This window comes from Nothoprocta perdicaria, unplaced genomic scaffold, assembly GCF_003342845.1.
Source record: "Nothoprocta perdicaria isolate Ctin4 unplaced genomic scaffold, notPer1 scaffold_9, whole genome shotgun sequence".
Classification (NCBI taxonomy): domain Eukaryota; kingdom Metazoa; phylum Chordata; class Aves; order Tinamiformes; family Tinamidae; genus Nothoprocta; species Nothoprocta perdicaria.
Window position 1 is genome coordinate 3,730,666 of NW_020456198.1, and position 16,150 is coordinate 3,746,815.

The 16,150-nt window shown below is 47.0% G+C and overlaps 1 protein-coding gene across 1 annotated transcript in view; it reads left to right on the top strand.

Annotated features, from left to right (window-relative positions):
* Positions 1-16,150, top strand: part of ADAMTS9 (ADAM metallopeptidase with thrombospondin type 1 motif 9) — a 66,210-nt gene that overhangs the window by 41,361 nt on the left and 8,699 nt on the right. The window contains exons 29-32 of the mRNA XM_026052519.1: positions 8,913-9,080; positions 12,956-13,117; positions 15,365-15,535; positions 15,622-15,816. Of these exons, the coding sequence (XP_025908304.1) occupies positions 8,913-9,080; positions 12,956-13,117; positions 15,365-15,535; positions 15,622-15,816 (696 nt within the window). The remainder of the gene's footprint in view (positions 1-8,912; positions 9,081-12,955; positions 13,118-15,364; positions 15,536-15,621; positions 15,817-16,150) is intronic.

The window sequence follows — 16,150 nt, forward strand, 5'->3', positions numbered from 1 at the left end:
GGGGCTTCACGTCCCTCCTACAAAATACACTACGTATACGTCTACCTCGTGCTACTACTGTAGTAAACCCAGATATTTTTGGTTTTGTTTTTTATTTCTTTTTTTTTTCTACTGTGTTATCACCTGATTTGCTTTAGCTCTGCCCTTGACTGCAAACGTTGCTCTGTAGCTCTCCGTACTTCATCCGTTCAGATGGAGTGTCGCTACCATATTTTTTTGGTCACTTTTGAAACAAGAGTATAGTATTAGCTGAAACTTTTCAGCAGTATGGATTTATATATTTATGTAAAAGTGTATTTATTTTTCCAATATTGTTATTTAATTTTATATAAATATTGCCTGCATTTACGGTGTTTAATGTTAATGTTGAAGAGTGAAAATTAAAGACAAGTAGAATGTAATCATAAAGGAAGTTGTATAATGATTTCTTGACTCTTTTGGTATACATAGTTTTGCTAACTTTAGTAAAGGTTTCTGCAATGGTGCTGCAATGTTCCCTCTTTTGAGTCACTTTTATTTGCTTTGTTCTCCAATAGAAACTGTCATTTTCAGCATTAAACAAATGCAGTTAAAAGTGTACACATCGTGAAGTTTGGATAACTAATTTTTTGCAAGCATCTGATTGGCTCAGCTTCACACAAGTTTGGTGGAAATTAATACTGTAAAATACATACAAATTATAGCACAAAGAGTCCAATGCTCAGTCCTTAGGCAAAATTCCCCTGCAATTTGATACAGTAAACAAGTGGTTTTATCTGACTGGTTTCATCTGGGTTTTAAAGGGAGAATTAAAGTAATGAACAGGTTCTGAGTGTAAATGATAATCCGATAATAGGAGACTGGTGAGATGCGTTGTCATTATAATGTGTGTTCAAAGAGGACTAAGAGAAGGCGATACCTTTTATTTCCTTGCTTCTTTAAGAACATGTATTTAAAACACTGCAGAATTGTAAGCTACGTGCTCGACCTTAATTGTTTTTTTATTAAAGCAGTGCTTTAGAAAACATGCAGAGAGTGTCACTGGGGTACAGAGAGTGTTTTTTCTCCTCTGAGCGCCTTGCGATGCGAATAGACAAAGACGTATTTACGGACTCTCAAATAACGAAATTGCGCCACATTTTTGAGCGGGAGGGAGATGGTCACCAAGGGTAAATCCATTCCTTACAGTAATCTGCACAAAATTCTGTTTCTGTTAAGTTAATGGCAAGGAAATGTTCATGGCCTTGGAGCAAAACCTGTCCCCTCTGTTGAGAGCTCTCCCATGTGGAGTTTCTTGGGGGACACAGATATGAGGAAAGGAGCTGGAATGCCATAGGGCATCTCCTCCCCTTCTGGTATATTTGTATCTACACATTGTTTACGCTAATGAGATCTGCTGTCGCTGGGACATGGATCTCTAAGCAGATGACCTGGCCTTTGCATCCCACATGTGCTGCTGTGTGATTCTCAGACATGTTTTTATCAGAAATATGTCAATTCTAGCAGCTGAGTGTTTATGTCTGGAAATAAAACTTAGCTCTAAGTGAGCAGAAAAAAAAGGGAGGGAAAAAAAAGCCATATTTATAGCAAGTCTTTATCTTTTTTCTCAAGAGAAATAATGGTGGTGATAGAGAATTTAGCATTGGCTATATCCTGCTATAATTAATGGCTTGTGAGTTTCTTGTGCTTGCCTAATAATATACAGCTAAGGTAAAGCACTTGTACCTCATAGGAATGTCCTGGTTCGGTTGGTGAGGCATTTGGATTTCATTGCATCGGGTTAGTAATCATTTGAGTTTGACCTGCGGACAGTATTGGCTTGGTTTGTTAAATTATAATTTTAAAAATAATCTCAACTGTGCTTTGTCGAGTACTTACCACTCCTTGGAATCAAAATTTCTCAGTTTATCTATTTTATCAATAAATCAAATAAGCAGAAATACCGATATCTTACTCAGTGAGGACTTTTTGATCTCACAGCACAGAAATGGAAGCCTAGGGTAAATGCATTGAGATATTAGCTTGCTAAACCCAAGCTCTCTCTTACGGGGGTTGATGTGAATTCAGTTTTGGTTGCGGATGGTGGTGCTGTACCCCGTTAGCTGAGGCTGGACGGTGATGGGGTCAGTAGCTGAGGTCCTTGTCAGGCTCTTGGCAAGGACCTTGGCTGGCTCTGTTGGTGCAGGGACACTGGTCACGACAGCGTCACTCCAGGGACAAGGTAGGAAGCGTGCTGGTGCTCAGGAATTTCAGTCTCAAAATTGGTGTCGATAGGAAGTTCAGGGTTTTTTTTGTACTTGATCTTCTCAACCTCCTGACCTATTGCTTGCCAAATTTTCCCCCCACGAAACCCACTGTTGTGTCTGTAGAGAAGCTTGCAGCGACGGGGGCCATAGCAAAGCAAATACAAGGCAAAATGAGAGCTTCTTAGCCTGTTGCTGCCTGTCTAAAAGCTGTCTCCCCATCTGAGAGCTGTTTGGTCCCCTGGGTTTGCTGCCTGCTTTGTCTCCAGGATTAGTCAGAGCCGGTGGCTCCAGGATCCGCCAGTTTAATGCACTGATAAAATGCAGAGAACTTGTTGGCTGTAGTTCCCACATCAGAAAAAGGCCTGTGACAGCTCTGAGCCCTCTGCTCTTATTTAAAGCAGAATCTCTTTGCTGTGTGTGTCATCAGTCCAGCCATGCCATGAGACCATTGCCCGCAGCCCTCGAAATACCACATCTGCCCACGTGCACCATGACACCAGCAGTCTGGCCAGCAGCCTTTTCTGCTTCTCCTCGTGTCCTTCTTGGCACTCATCCCAAAGGCTAAACTTAGTTGGAATTGCGACTTTCCATGGCTCGCCCCATTGGGAGAGCAGAGACTGATGCTGTCCCGGTTGAGTTTCCTCATCTCATAGCGCTGTGGCCACCTCTCCCACTGGGGCTGGTGGCTCTAGCACAGTCACAGGTGGATAAAACCTATGTAAAATATCTATTTTGCTCTCAGTTCTGCTGTTTCCCGTTTGCTGCAATGTTAAATGGAGAAGTGGAAAGGACTGGACAGGAGCGTCCCCTCTAACCTCCCTAGCGCAAGGCTGGGTGCTGGAGAAGGGGATGGTTGGGATGTCCCATTGCTCCTGCTGGAGAGGGAGCTGGCTGGAGCACGGCTTGCCTTGGGAAGGTGCTTTCCTGTCCCTTAGTACCTTTCTCCTCCCACCATCCCCAAGGGATGTATCCTTTCCAAACCTCCTCCATGTACAGCTCCAGCCAGAACATCATTCTTCCCTGTTCTTCCTTATCTTTTATATCCCATAGCATCCATCCTAATGTACCGCAAGAGCACTTGTCTTCCTCCTGCCAAAGCGAGCATCCCAGCCCCACCAGCAGATCCCACAAGCATCATGGTGACCTGGAGTGCTCTGGCAGGGATATCCCGCAGGGAGCAGGAGTCCCAGGCACGAAGGTAGCACTGAGAGGTGTGGTGACTGTTTGGCTGCATTTAGTCTCCTTTTTTTTTATATACTTCCCTTCTCGTGTATTTTATCCATATCCATGCTGACCTTCTGGTGCTCATACAGCACTGTTAGGGCACCGCGGGTGGGCTGTTGTTTCAGTCAACATGTCATGGTTGGGCATGGCTGGCTGGTGACTTTGTGGACCCAGCACACGTGTACACACATGAAAAAATGAAGCCATAAATAAAACTGTGATGACTGGGAACATTTGTGTCCCAAAGCACTAGCTTTCTGTGTGTGGTAATTGAAATAAGTGTTAAGCTGCAGCCTAACTGCCTAACATTAGGGCAGCAACATGCCTTCAAGGATGAGCTGCAAAGTTCAGTTCTCCAAGCAGCTCCCTGAGCTGAGAAGCCTGTATTCTGAATTAACAGCGTATGCCCCAAACTATAACTATAGCTGCTGTTTGAATCCCATGGTCTTTCCAATCCTTGCGTTTAGCAACAGGAGCGTGTGATGATGAGCGACATCAAGCACAGGGGCACTTGCTTCACCTCTGACTTGCACAGTGACTGATGGGGCAGTCATTAAAGAAAAACAGCCTCGTCCATCTCCTTCCAAAGGTCTTAACGTGCGATCCATGTTTTGCTTTTTACTAGCCCGCAGGGAAGGCGAGCGAGCCAGCAGCGTGTGTGAGAACGCTTCTGATGCCCAGCACTGCGTGCAGGCAGGCGAGCAGTGTTTGATCGCTGCTGCGTGGAGCCGAGATCTGCTTTATAAGGCTGGGGAGCAGCAGGAAGCTCTGTGCTGCTGCAGACACCTGGTGAGATGCCCACCTGGGAAACAGAGCTGGCTTATTGTGTATGTCACAGCAGCTAGCATGGACAAACGGGGAGGCTTCTAAAGGCTATTATAATACAACTGTTCACCGGAGAAAAAAAAAAAAAAAGAAAAAAAAATTTAAAAAGTGTCAGTTTGCCTAGGCTGCTCGCTGCTTCAATTGCTATTTTTTTAAAAAGTTCCACAGCATGGAAAATAGGTTTCATCAGTCTCTTCTGCATCCCGTTATACTGGCTTCATTGAGTAGCTCATGCATTTCCTCCTAATGTGAGGAAATGGTATCCAGTACTTCCTTCCCTGGGGACACCCGCGATCACTACCTGGTGTTAACTTCTTTCTACTAGTTTTTTTTTTTTGTTTTGTTCTGTTGTTTAGAGAAGGTGAATAGGTTGTGCCAGCAGAGAGACTGCTTTTGAGGCAGGCTCCATGTGTTACAGCCCCATGGGTGCTTGGGGAGGTGGAGAAGGTGCTTTGGAGCACATGGAGGCAATAGAAGGATGTGAGGCTTCTCCTCTTGCTGCCCTTACCTGATTTCCTCCCACTTACTCTGTGATGTCACCAAGCTCAAAGAAAACCATTCTACTGCCTTCAGTTCTTGGGACCTTAGACCTTGGAAGAGTTACCAGAGTTAGCAAATCATTTTTTTCTGGGACGATCTCTGCTGTCTGAGAGAATTTGCTCCAAGCACAGCAGCCTTCTGCTGTAGCAAATTAGGTTGAACCCCTTTTTTTAATAAATTTACCCTCTTTACCTGTCACTAAGCGTCGTTCCTGCTCGTTCCACAGTCGCTCCAGCTTGTCTCGGTGGTGGGGAAGGTGAAGGTTGTTTTATTTCTCCCCCTTGCAAATGTTCAAGTAGGAGAGAGGCTCTTCATGCATACATGCAAAATATCAGGCCGGAGCTGCACTCCTTGCAGGTTTGAAGCCAATGGCATTAACGTTGGAGTGCCACGGAGCACTTGTTGCTGGATAGCGTGCATCAACTTGGATGCTTTTAAGCAGCGAGAAGCGCTCGCCGCTTATCTGGGCTCCAGAGGGGCGATGTCAAAGGGCTGCAGTTTCAAAGCTACCAGCGTCCGATAAGAGGGCTTAAGTTATAGCAGGAGAGGGATGTGTGTAATAGGATACCGAATGCAGATTCGGGCTTGCAGATGCAAAAACGACACTTAGGAGCGTGGCCCTGATGCAATAGGGACGTGCGAGCGAGGAGCAGCAGCGTGGGGCCGCCTCGTCTCCCTCTCTTTGCTCCACTGAACATTTGTGCATTTTGGCTCAATTGGTTGGGAAGAGCAAACAAATGCGTGGAAATCTCGGCCTACAAGACTTGATTTAATTTCCTTTCAAAAAGTCGCTCCTGGCAGAATCTGATAAAGATGTTTTTTGGCTAATTCTCCTCCCCTGCCTTTCGTGAGCTATCAGAGTTGCGCTTATCTCAGGAAATTTGCTTGGTGATCACCACAGCTTGCATTCGTTATCTCGAATACCTCCCAAACCATAGGCCTGGAGAAGTGGCCTGACGGCATTTTTTGGAAACTTTTTAGCAGAGAATTTGCCTAGATTCCCATGGACAGTTTGCTGGCGAGGGAGAAGCTTTGGGATCAGGCCGCAGCCTTGCTGCTTTAGCGAGGTCTTGATGAAGGAGATGAACCTTCATCATGATGGATCTTCATCAGTGCGGGAGGGCTGGGGAGGCTGCACCGGTGCCCTGCGTGGCCACCAGTTGCCCCACGGCACCCTCACCGTGTCCCTGGCTCTGCAAGGAGAACCCCAGGGTTCACCCCAGCGTGGCGGTGGTTGTTGTTGGGCCAAATCCCTTTGCCATAGGCTGGAAGGAGCGTTGCAGAGCCACGTTGCCCAGCGTTTGGGGCAGGCTGGTGTTGGACATCTCTGCGTCTACGGGATCCTTAACCCTGGGAGGCAAAAATACCAGTACAGTACCTTGGGTGTACGCTCAGGACTGGATCCCGAGGTGATTGAAACCAGTAGGAGTCTTTCTGTTGACTTCAAAGATCCTAGGAGGAGGCTGCTATTCCACAGGGAGCCACCCGCCATCCCCAATCCTTTGAAGTACTTTCTACAGGAGAGGAAGGAAAAAAAAAAAAAAAAGAGAAAGCAACCAAAGAAAGAAAGAAACCTCTGAAAGGAGTGTTTTTGTCTCTGCTTTTCAAATGCTTTAAAGAAGCCAAGGTCAAAGCTTACCTCACCATGGCATCGTTATTGATAGCTACCCTGAGCAGCTGCAGCATTTCCAGTGATGAAAAGAGTTTGGTTAATGAAATGCAAAGTTCTTCCAGGGTCAAAAATAAATGATTAGGCCAACTGGAGCAGCTAGGTATATTGCTTTCCTAAGTCACATGGCACAGAGATGGAGTGCTCTATTAAGCTATTTTCTGCATGTGGCCTACACATGCTTAAATTCTGCCTGCCAAACAGAAGATGAAAATACCTGCGAAGAATTAAAAGGCAGTTATGGGGTAGACTCTTTGTAAAGGAGTTTTCAGTCTCTAATAATTGGTTGTGTTAGATTTATTCGACCTCCTTTTCCTGTCAGTGCAAATGAGCCCATAACTCACATGTATGTGAAAGCAAATGGATGTTTGGGATCCAAAAAGGCACAGCTGCCCATCTTTAATTTGTATTAAAGACAGGCATAAAAATGATTGATTGCAGCGTCTTGAGAATTATATCTCAGTATTATGGAAATCAGTCCAATGATGCCTCGGACTCAATGTGTGCTGCTGTGCGCCTGCCACCCTGTGTGTCCCTTTAGCTGTGAATATTGTGTTAGAGATAGTAGTGCCAAGCCATCTGGAGAGCGTTTACTGATGGTCAGTTCGTATGAAAAGTATCAGTGTTAATGCCTAGCCCAAAGATGGATGGAAAGACTAGTTTCTACTTGGGTTTGTATTTGACAGCTCCATCTTGCTGCTGACATTTATAGCCCTGTAAGCTGAAAGTGCTGGGAAATGGCAGGTGACCTTCTCCCATCTTTGGCCACAGTGCATCTTCTCGGATGCAGCACGGCATCTCCGGAGTGCGACAGGCATCAGCATCCCTGCGGATGCAGAGCAGGGTCGGGCTCCCACGGCCAGATCTGCGCTGGGGCAGGCGCCTAATGAATGGCCTTTTAATCCCATTGATTTTCAGGGAAGTTGGCTGGCTTTGTGGCTCCACAACGGCTCTTGCAACAGGAAAAATGCCTTTTTCAGGACATTGCTTATACATACTTTTAAGCATCAACAGCCTTATGAGTTATATCCCTTTCTTGCCTCATTTGTCTAAACTCTTCCTTTCGTAAGCCTTTGGAACGAGTTATTGCGCTCTCAGTGTTTCTTTGTTTACCTCTTAACACCATAGGGGATGAATGATTTGGAAGTAGTGCTGTAATTTAAAATAATCACAGCTGTCAATGCACATGCCAATTTGGAGTGTAACGGATCTTCCAGAGCTGCTGCATATATAATCCGTATTTTGTTAGGTTCCAACTGTATTCAGAGCCTGGGAAGACCCTGGCCTGTAATTTATTTCTGAGCAAATCTATGGATGGAGTGACTCCAAAAAGGAGCAAAGAGCATCGTCTCCGACGTTCTGAAAAGAAAGCAGAGCATTTATATTGAAAGATGGCTGAAATGCTGTTTGTGCCCAAGAATTAAACCAGGATGCTGGTGATGCAGCATGTAATGACTTGCATAACATTGTAATGAAGAAATTGAAACAGTCCCTGGGTGCATCATGCTGAGTAAGAGGCTTGTTCAACAAGAAACTGTCATATTAAATTCTTGTCGTGATTCCGGGCCCCTTTGATTCCTAAATCTTTTGGAGGAGACTAATCTGAAATCAAAGTGAAGTTGCTTGGGGTTTGCATGCCAGAAGTGGTCACATTTGAGAAAGTTCAGTGAACCTGCAGAGGGAGGTTCAAATTAGTTGCTTCACTACAAAGCTCGCAGTGAACATACCTGCTGATTTGCTTTCTGCTTTGATTCTCTGTGCTCTGCCTTCTTGCCTTCTTCCGAGTCATTTTCAAAACGCATAAATCTTATGGGTGAGCATGTCCTGTTTCTGTCTTTGTTTAGTAAAAAGAAGAAAATCGGTCTGCAGCGTTTGCTATAGAATAAAATAGACGTGAATTTTAATACTGTGGATGTGGAAAGCCCCTGTTTTTCTCCTCTGCCTTGTCTTCTGTGCGGTTATTTCCCTCTTGAAGGTGCATATCGTGCTGTATCCTCCCGATTTGCCAGCATGTCCTTCCCTCTGTACTGAGGTGAAGGGAAAGGGTCCCTTTCAAGCTCTTCTTAGAGATACTAAGGGCTCCTGCCTTGATCCCCGTGAGCTGGCGCTGCCCCTTTGAAACCACCCGAGCAGCTGCAGGACCTGTGCCCCTAAACCCTGCCAGTCCTGCTGGATGCCAGCTGTTTTATGACAATATTGGCGTTTTGGAGGGATTTTGACCAAGAATGCGGTCCAGTACCCAAGGCAAATGGGAGCATGTCCAGTGGGTTCGATTCTGACCTGTTTTGTCCCCCTCAAGCTCTGTCGGGGCACCCAGTGATGGCCCTTTTGGTCCAGGTGGAGCAGAATTCGCTATATAGCCCTGGCCTGTGTGTATCAATGTAGACAGCCCTGTCTGAAAGCTGATTCTTGTTACTTTATATTTACAGTGTTCTGTCTCCTGTGGAAGGGGTCAAAAGCACCGAGCTGTGTACTGTTTGTCAAAGGAAGGGAGGCATGTAGAAGAAGATTATTGCAAGCACCTTGCTAAACCCAATGTGCAAAAGAAATGCAGAGGGGGCAGATGTCCGAAGTGGAAAACGGGAGATTGGGGACAGGTGAGACGCACTTTTGCATCGTTTGATATTCCGCAGCTGTCAGACTGGTTAGAAACTGCTTTTCCCCTCGCTTCTGTCCTCTTGAATTTTTCAAGGGTAAATGTTCTGGGCCAGATCTGCAGGTGGTGTAAAACAGTGTAGCTTCATGGGCAGCAGCGAGGCAGCACTGATTTGTACCAGCTGAGAACATGAAAACTTACTCCTTATGTCCAACTGACAGCAAATTCCTTGCTGTGTACTTCTAGCTTCTGCTAGACAACCCAGTAGGACGTAACATTAAAGAAAATCTACTATTAATCATGCTTTTAATATTGTTAATATTTAAATATGTCACATCTCAAGCAAAATCCTTCTTAGTTTTGAGAAAACTGAGGTTAATTTTATTATCAGCTTCCTTGGAAAGCCTACAGAGCAATCAGAGTTACTCATTAAAAATGCTTTTTGCTACCTTTTGTTTCTCAACAAGCTCATCACTTAGTTTTGCTTCATTAAAAAGTCAGGTGCTTTGATGCTTAGAGCAGAGACTGATGGAAATGTGAAAGCGCTCAGAGTTATTAAGCTGAGCTTGTTTGCTGAGAGCATGTCTTGAGCCCTTGTTTTTCTGAAAGTGATAGAATTGTCAGCACCTTGAATCTGCTGCATCACATTTTTAGCTCTGAATCTCAATTTTGCCTCTAACTCAGTAGTGAGCTAATCAGCGGAATTACTGAAAATCCCAGACTAAATGACCTGTTAAGTTGTAAAACATCATGTTCCCTTGCAGTCTGTCTTCCAAATTAAGATACAAATCCCCACTTCTCACTGTATGCAATTCCCTAAAATGTAAACCATTAGCAAATCTACATGCACGCACGTAAATATTAGTACTAGAATATCATACTGTTGTTAAATGCCAAATACCAAAAAAGACAACAAACCCATTGATGTTTTATGATTATTTTCACATTTGCATTTGTCTTTTACTCTTACCTTAGAATTTGTAGGATGGCAGTATTTGCCTTTCCATGTGTAATGGGATAAGGGTGGCTTTCACCATGGAGTTTAGGTGGTTTAGGTCTTCTCCAAGGCCCCAGGGGCTCCCTGCTGTAGCCCTGCTGAACTGAGCAGGACTGCACCCATATTGAAGGTTAAGACCCTGTTTTATAATCTGCAGGAATGAAACCTTAATTTTATACAAGAAGCCACATTGGGAAAATGGAAAGAAACCCGAGGCCATTAAATAGTCTTGTCATATCCAATTCGCTCCTTATTTAAAGTGCCTACTCCCCAAAGCAATTTTTTTACAGCTACTAATTCTAACTATAATAATGTAATGGTCTGTCGATTGCTTTAAAATATGCTAATTTTAATTGATAAAAATAGGTGTTTTAAAATTCAAAGCGTTCCACCGCGTGATTGGAAGTAATTTTGTGCGCGGGGAGAGAGAAGCCAAAGTTAATAGGAGGATGAGGTGATTTATGGCCCGGGGTAATCTTTTGTGACGAGGCAATTAAAGAATATTTGTGTGCTAATGACGGGGCTAAGAATAGGCAGCGTTTGCAGCGCGCGAGGCAGCCGAGCTGCGGCCGCTCCGATCGGCAGCGCCATCCCCGTTGCTTTGCTCTCCGCATGTTCGGCATCAGGGTAATGCTTCCCTAGATTGCTATGAATCCATCTTCCAACAGCAAAGCACTTGGAATATTTGCATTAATCAAGAGGGAAGAGGAAAGATTTTTCTCCGCAGGCTTTAAACATGCTTACGTCTGCACCGAAATGTCAGATTTAATGTGTTTGTGTCTCCTAAGTGGTATCAATTATGGTCATTTGCCTTTCATGTAGTAAAAATACTAATATTTGTTCTGCTCTCTGGTATTTACTCATTTCAGTTCAGGTCTGAAATCTAGCCTTGTGTTTCTGTACGGTAGTGCTTCTCCGTAGCTGAGCTCACATGCTGCAGTTCCAAGATTGACTTTGTTGGTAGGGAAAGAGTGATCCTAAAAAAACATCTGCAGAAGGGGTAAACGAACTGGTTGGCTCATAGGATCCCGTAGAGGGATATATTAGAGTCACCCCCTTGCTGAGCTCTATAGCTTTGGATCTTTGGATGTTCAGCTCCCGGCTAGTTGCATTTCTGGAATGCAGAGAGAAGCTGCCCGAGCAGCATAGTGGAATAAAGCTATCGGGATGAAACGTCCTTGCTGCTGTCGTACAGCACAATCCTGTTAGTCTGAACCCAACCATAAGCCCAGCAGTGTGGGAGCAGCAGAGCCAGAGTCTCCCCAGCAAAGCAGATCCGGGATCAGAGTGGATGTGCCAGGAAGGCTCCTGTGGCCTCGAATTGCCAGATTTCACCAAAGCTTGGCCAGTTTTTTGCCTTACAAGGGGTTTAGTATTGCAGCAATGGCAATTGTGGCACCAGTTCAGCCCCAGTGTCCCCAGCACTGCACTCATCCCCCATGCTATTCCTTAGGGCTGGGGTCCGTGCTGTGGGTTATTTCTCCCAGTCACATTAGAGCTGGTGGTACCAAGCGTGCTCTAAAGCCCCCGCAGCCCTCGAGCCCCCCGGCACACGCACCTGTGGTCCCCCGTGGGCGAGCATCTTTGCTGCCAGGGTGTGTTGCATCCCTGCCGCTGTCCTTCTCCTTGGCCCTGCCGCTGTCCCCACGCCGGGGCCAGCTCTTCCCCTGTGCTCCGCATCCCGCTCGGATGGACGCTGGGGAGGTGGGCGCTGGATGCAAAGCGAGAAGCACCGCAGAACAGCGCGTGTCCCACAGCGAGTTCCTCCACATTGGAGTGCGTTATTCGGCTTATCCATCCCTGGCGGGACGCCTGGGACAAGCAGCGCGATCCATCACCGCAGCGGAGGAGAAGCCTTTGCATCGCCCCAACAGAAATCTCTCTGTTTTTCCAAGTTATATGCAAAAGAGGAGGAAAAAAAAAAAAAAAAAAAAAAACCTGCAGGCTCTAGATACCCCTGAATCCAAAATACCTGCAGCCAGGAGCATGTTCACAGGCAGCTTGTCCCTGAGTCCGCTTGGCTGGAGGGTGCGTTCGGGTAGCGGAGCAAGCGGAGCGTTACAGAGGAACGCTTTGCAGGAGTAGCCGGAAGAGAAATGCTTCCCCATTACGCGCCGCTTAATCCCTTGCCTTAACAGCACTTGCTTTGATAGGTACTGCAATAATTGGCTATATTTTCCTGGTTCCTCCTGCATTAATGAGGTTGCGTGTATTAATTGTTCGGTCAGCAAAGGGGTACTCGTATTAGCTGTGCGTTAAGTTCGTGCCTCCTGGTTTTTACCCACCATCTTTTCTAAGCAAAAGCTCTTTTTTTCCGTCTGCATCTGCAAAATATTTTATGATCTCGCAAGACAGAACCCATAGCAAACTAAGCAGCACTAAACTTATCATAGTGTGCAACAGGAAGAAGTATTGAGCAAAAGAAGGAAAACAAGACGTTAAAAGCACTGTGGTATAGATGATAATGTAGAGGAACCTAGGTTTTTCTCCCTGTGTAAAAGTAGGGAAAAGGGTGCCAACAGTGAGGAAGCAATCATGAAAAAGAGCAGATAAATTAGGAGACATTTGTTTCCCTAGTCCTGCTGACTTGTGCACTGTGTGTTATGGCATGTTAACAGAAAATTGGGCATGTTGTATTGTACCTTCAGCTCGTCGTTGCTGCAGCTCCTCTTCTGTGTAATCCAAGCTTGCTTTTCTAGAATTCTGTTTGCAGCACCGGGAGTATCCCAAATTGTCCTTGCTTTGGAGTGCATGGCGAATGCCGCGCTCTCCAGGGACTCCCGCACCCTGCACGCCGCCCACGCAGACGCGGCTCCCGCGCGGCGCGGGGCCGGCGATGTCCCCGCGGCGCTGCCGCTCACGCGCTGTCCCTCTTGCAGTGCTCGGCGTCCTGCGGGCGAGGAGTGCGGCGGCGGCCCGTGCGCTGCCACGGCGGCCCCCGCGACGGCGGCTGCGACGCGGCGCTGCGGCCCGCGGGCGAGCAGCCCTGCCGCCTGGCCGCCTGCCCCGCGTACCGCTGGCACCACGGCGAATGGCAAGCGGTAAGCGGGGCGCCCCCGGGCAGCGGGACGGGCTCCACGCCGGGGGGGTGCCGCTGGGGGACTGCAATCCCATCCTGCGGGGATGAGTTGGAGCTAATTCAGAGATGATTCCAATGGAGGGGGGACACCCGGGCCTCTAGGACCTGATGGAGCTTGGTCTTCCCAGCTCGTGGTCCTCTGCTAGCTGAAACACTGCTGAGGTGGAAGCGGGGAGAGCCTGAGCTTTCTGAGCTGGAGGAGGGAGAGGAGAGATCAGAGAGGTCTCTCCTTCCAGGAAGGAGAAAATGCTCCATGGGGAGGCTTCCTGCTGGATTAGCTGCCCAACATCCCACCTGTGGTGCCGTGTGCTCGGGAAGGCGCCGTTTGGCCATGTCCAGGGTCCCCGAGCATCCACCGCACAGGCACTGGGTGCCTCAGGCACTGGGACCTGCTGCTGAAATCCAGATGTAGTGACGATAAAACCTGAGGCCTGAAGGGACTGCCAGGAACATTCCAGTTTTAGAGATGCATTTCGGAGGTGTTTATGAAGCAGCCCAGAGGGACATGAGGAGCTGTGCGAGTGGATGCTGTAAAGGCACCAGCTCCCACGGTGCCAGCAACAGCACAAGGGGGAGCATCACCCTGTGAATTTTTGTTAGTTTGAAGGATTGGAAGTTTTACCTGTCCATAAATGACCATAACCAGCAACGGGCTGCAAATCTCATCCAATCCTTTTTTTTTTTTTTTTTTTGGATCACTTTTTATTTCATTTATTATTTATTTCATTTTAACAGTGAAAAGAAAACAAACAAACAAAAAAAAAAAGGAACATATTCCACAGCCATAATTATAGGCTGCTTGTTCTTTATGATGAGGAACCCCAGATTTCATTAGTATTCCCTAGGCAAGTAATGGCAATGAACCCTAATTGACAGGAAAGGTAGGATACAAAATAGCTTTCCAGTGCTGTTTTGTTCTTGATTTCTTGTCTTTAAAGGGAAGCTGTCAAGAGTTTTTTATTGTTCCTTTTTTGGTTGTTGTTGTTTCAAAAGAAGAGTTGGTCTTGCCGTTGAAAAGCAATGGGGAACTTAGTGGAAACAGTTTATTGGTCTGCTGTTGTATCACCATTAATTAGCCCTTCTCAGTGGCCACACCAGCAGGAAGAAAGATAGAAGGGGCCTTGCTAATGGCAAAGTAAAACAGGGAGCAGAACGGAAAAAAAAAAAAAGAAAAAAAGAAAAAAAAAAAAAAAAAGGAAAATGGAGAGAGATTCCTTTTCTCTTTAATTGAGGTTATTACTTCTCCTTAAATCAGTTTCAGAGCTGCTTGAAGAAGTCGTTAATCTGAATTGCCAGGAAAATAGTTCAACATTTTGAAAATGGGAGAAAAGAGACAAATCTTTTTGAACGTCTGGCCTGTTTTTTCAGCTTTTGCTATCGATGGCGATTAACCCCAACCCTTTTGCTTTATATGAGGTTTAGATCAGCCATTAATGCACATTTTCCTACAAAATCCATCCTCATATTAAGTGAAAAAGTGGGCCTTTCTCTTGTGGGCAGTTCGGTGAACTGTCCTGTTTCTGAACAGATGAAGTCTTACAAGGCTGTGGTGGCAGATTGCGGCCTAAATAGCCATGGTGCCCTCATCTGAGATGACTTCAAGTGAGGTGACTTAAAACAAGAGTTTTGCCCAAATAAAAAACCAGCGGTGTGATTGCCAGCCCCCCTCTCCTTAGGGAAAGACTTTTCCGCATGTTCCATGAAACGATTGCTTTCACGCATTCTTCTCCCGGTTAATCCAGTTAGTTGCAAGTGTTGGCAGGCCCTTGTGGATGAGAAGTTAAACAAAACCACTGTTTTCTCCAGCTAGTTGCTCTTGCCCTGGTTTATTTTGTTTTGTTGCTGGTTTCATGAGGAGTGTCGAGGGATGCTGGCCATGGAGTGAGGGTTTCCTGGGAGCTGGGAACAGCTGCGTGACCCTGGGATTTTCCTGGGAATTGGGAACAGCTGCATAACCCTGGGATTTTCCTGGGAACTGGGAACAGCTGCATAACCCTGGGAGTTTTTCCCCTAGCCAAGGGGCAAGTGGTCCAGGTCCTTCAAGCGTCTGGAGGAGGTAGTGGAACCATCGTGCTTGGATAACACGGGTTAATAGGATCCAACACTGATGGAGAGGTTGCCCCTAGGCGGTGGGGAGAGTGGTCAAGCGCGGAGCCGTTTTGTGGCTGTTCTCCCCCTTTATTTCCCTTTGCTCCCCTCTTGCGAGCAGTGCACCAAGACGTGCGGGGAGGCGTCGCGGCGCCGCCGGGTGCTGTGCGTGGACGAGCGCGGGCGGGCGGGCGGCAGCGGCCGCTGCGACGCCGCCGCGCGCCCCGCCGACGTGGAGAGCTGCCGCCTGCCGCCCTGCGAGTACGTCTGGATCACGGGCGAGTGGTCGGAGGTGAGCGCGCGCCGCCCGCGCCTAGGGATGTGCCCGCGCACAGGGATGGCGCGGGCGGGCACACGGACACGGGCCTCTCCCCGCAGTGCTCCGTGACGTGCGGCAAGGGCTACCGGCAGCGCCTCGTGTCCTGCAGCGAGATCTACACGGGCAAGGACCACTATGAGTACGGCTACCAGAGCACCGTCCACTGCCCCGGCACGCAGCCACCCAACATCCAGCCCTGCTACCTCGGCGAGTGCCCTGTCTCGGCGTCCTGGCGCGTCGGCAACTGGGGCAGCGTAAGTCAGACGCCTCTTGTTCCAGCAGCGAATCTGTTCTGCAAAAGAGATTTTTGCAAATTATTTTATTTTATTTTATTTTATTTTATTTTATTTTATTTTATTTTATTTTACAATTCTAAAATAGTGAAGCTGGTGCATTGATCCTGCTTGTCCGTATGTAAGATTTGGGAACCAGCCATAGGCCAAAATTCTGGTCATTTGAACTTTAAAAGATCCTTCCTTCCTTCCTCTCCTTTCTTCCTCTCCTTCCTCTCCTTCCTCTCCTTCCTCTCCTTCCTCTCCTTCCTCTCCTTCCTCTCCTTCCTCTCCTTCCTCTCCTTCCTCTCCTTCC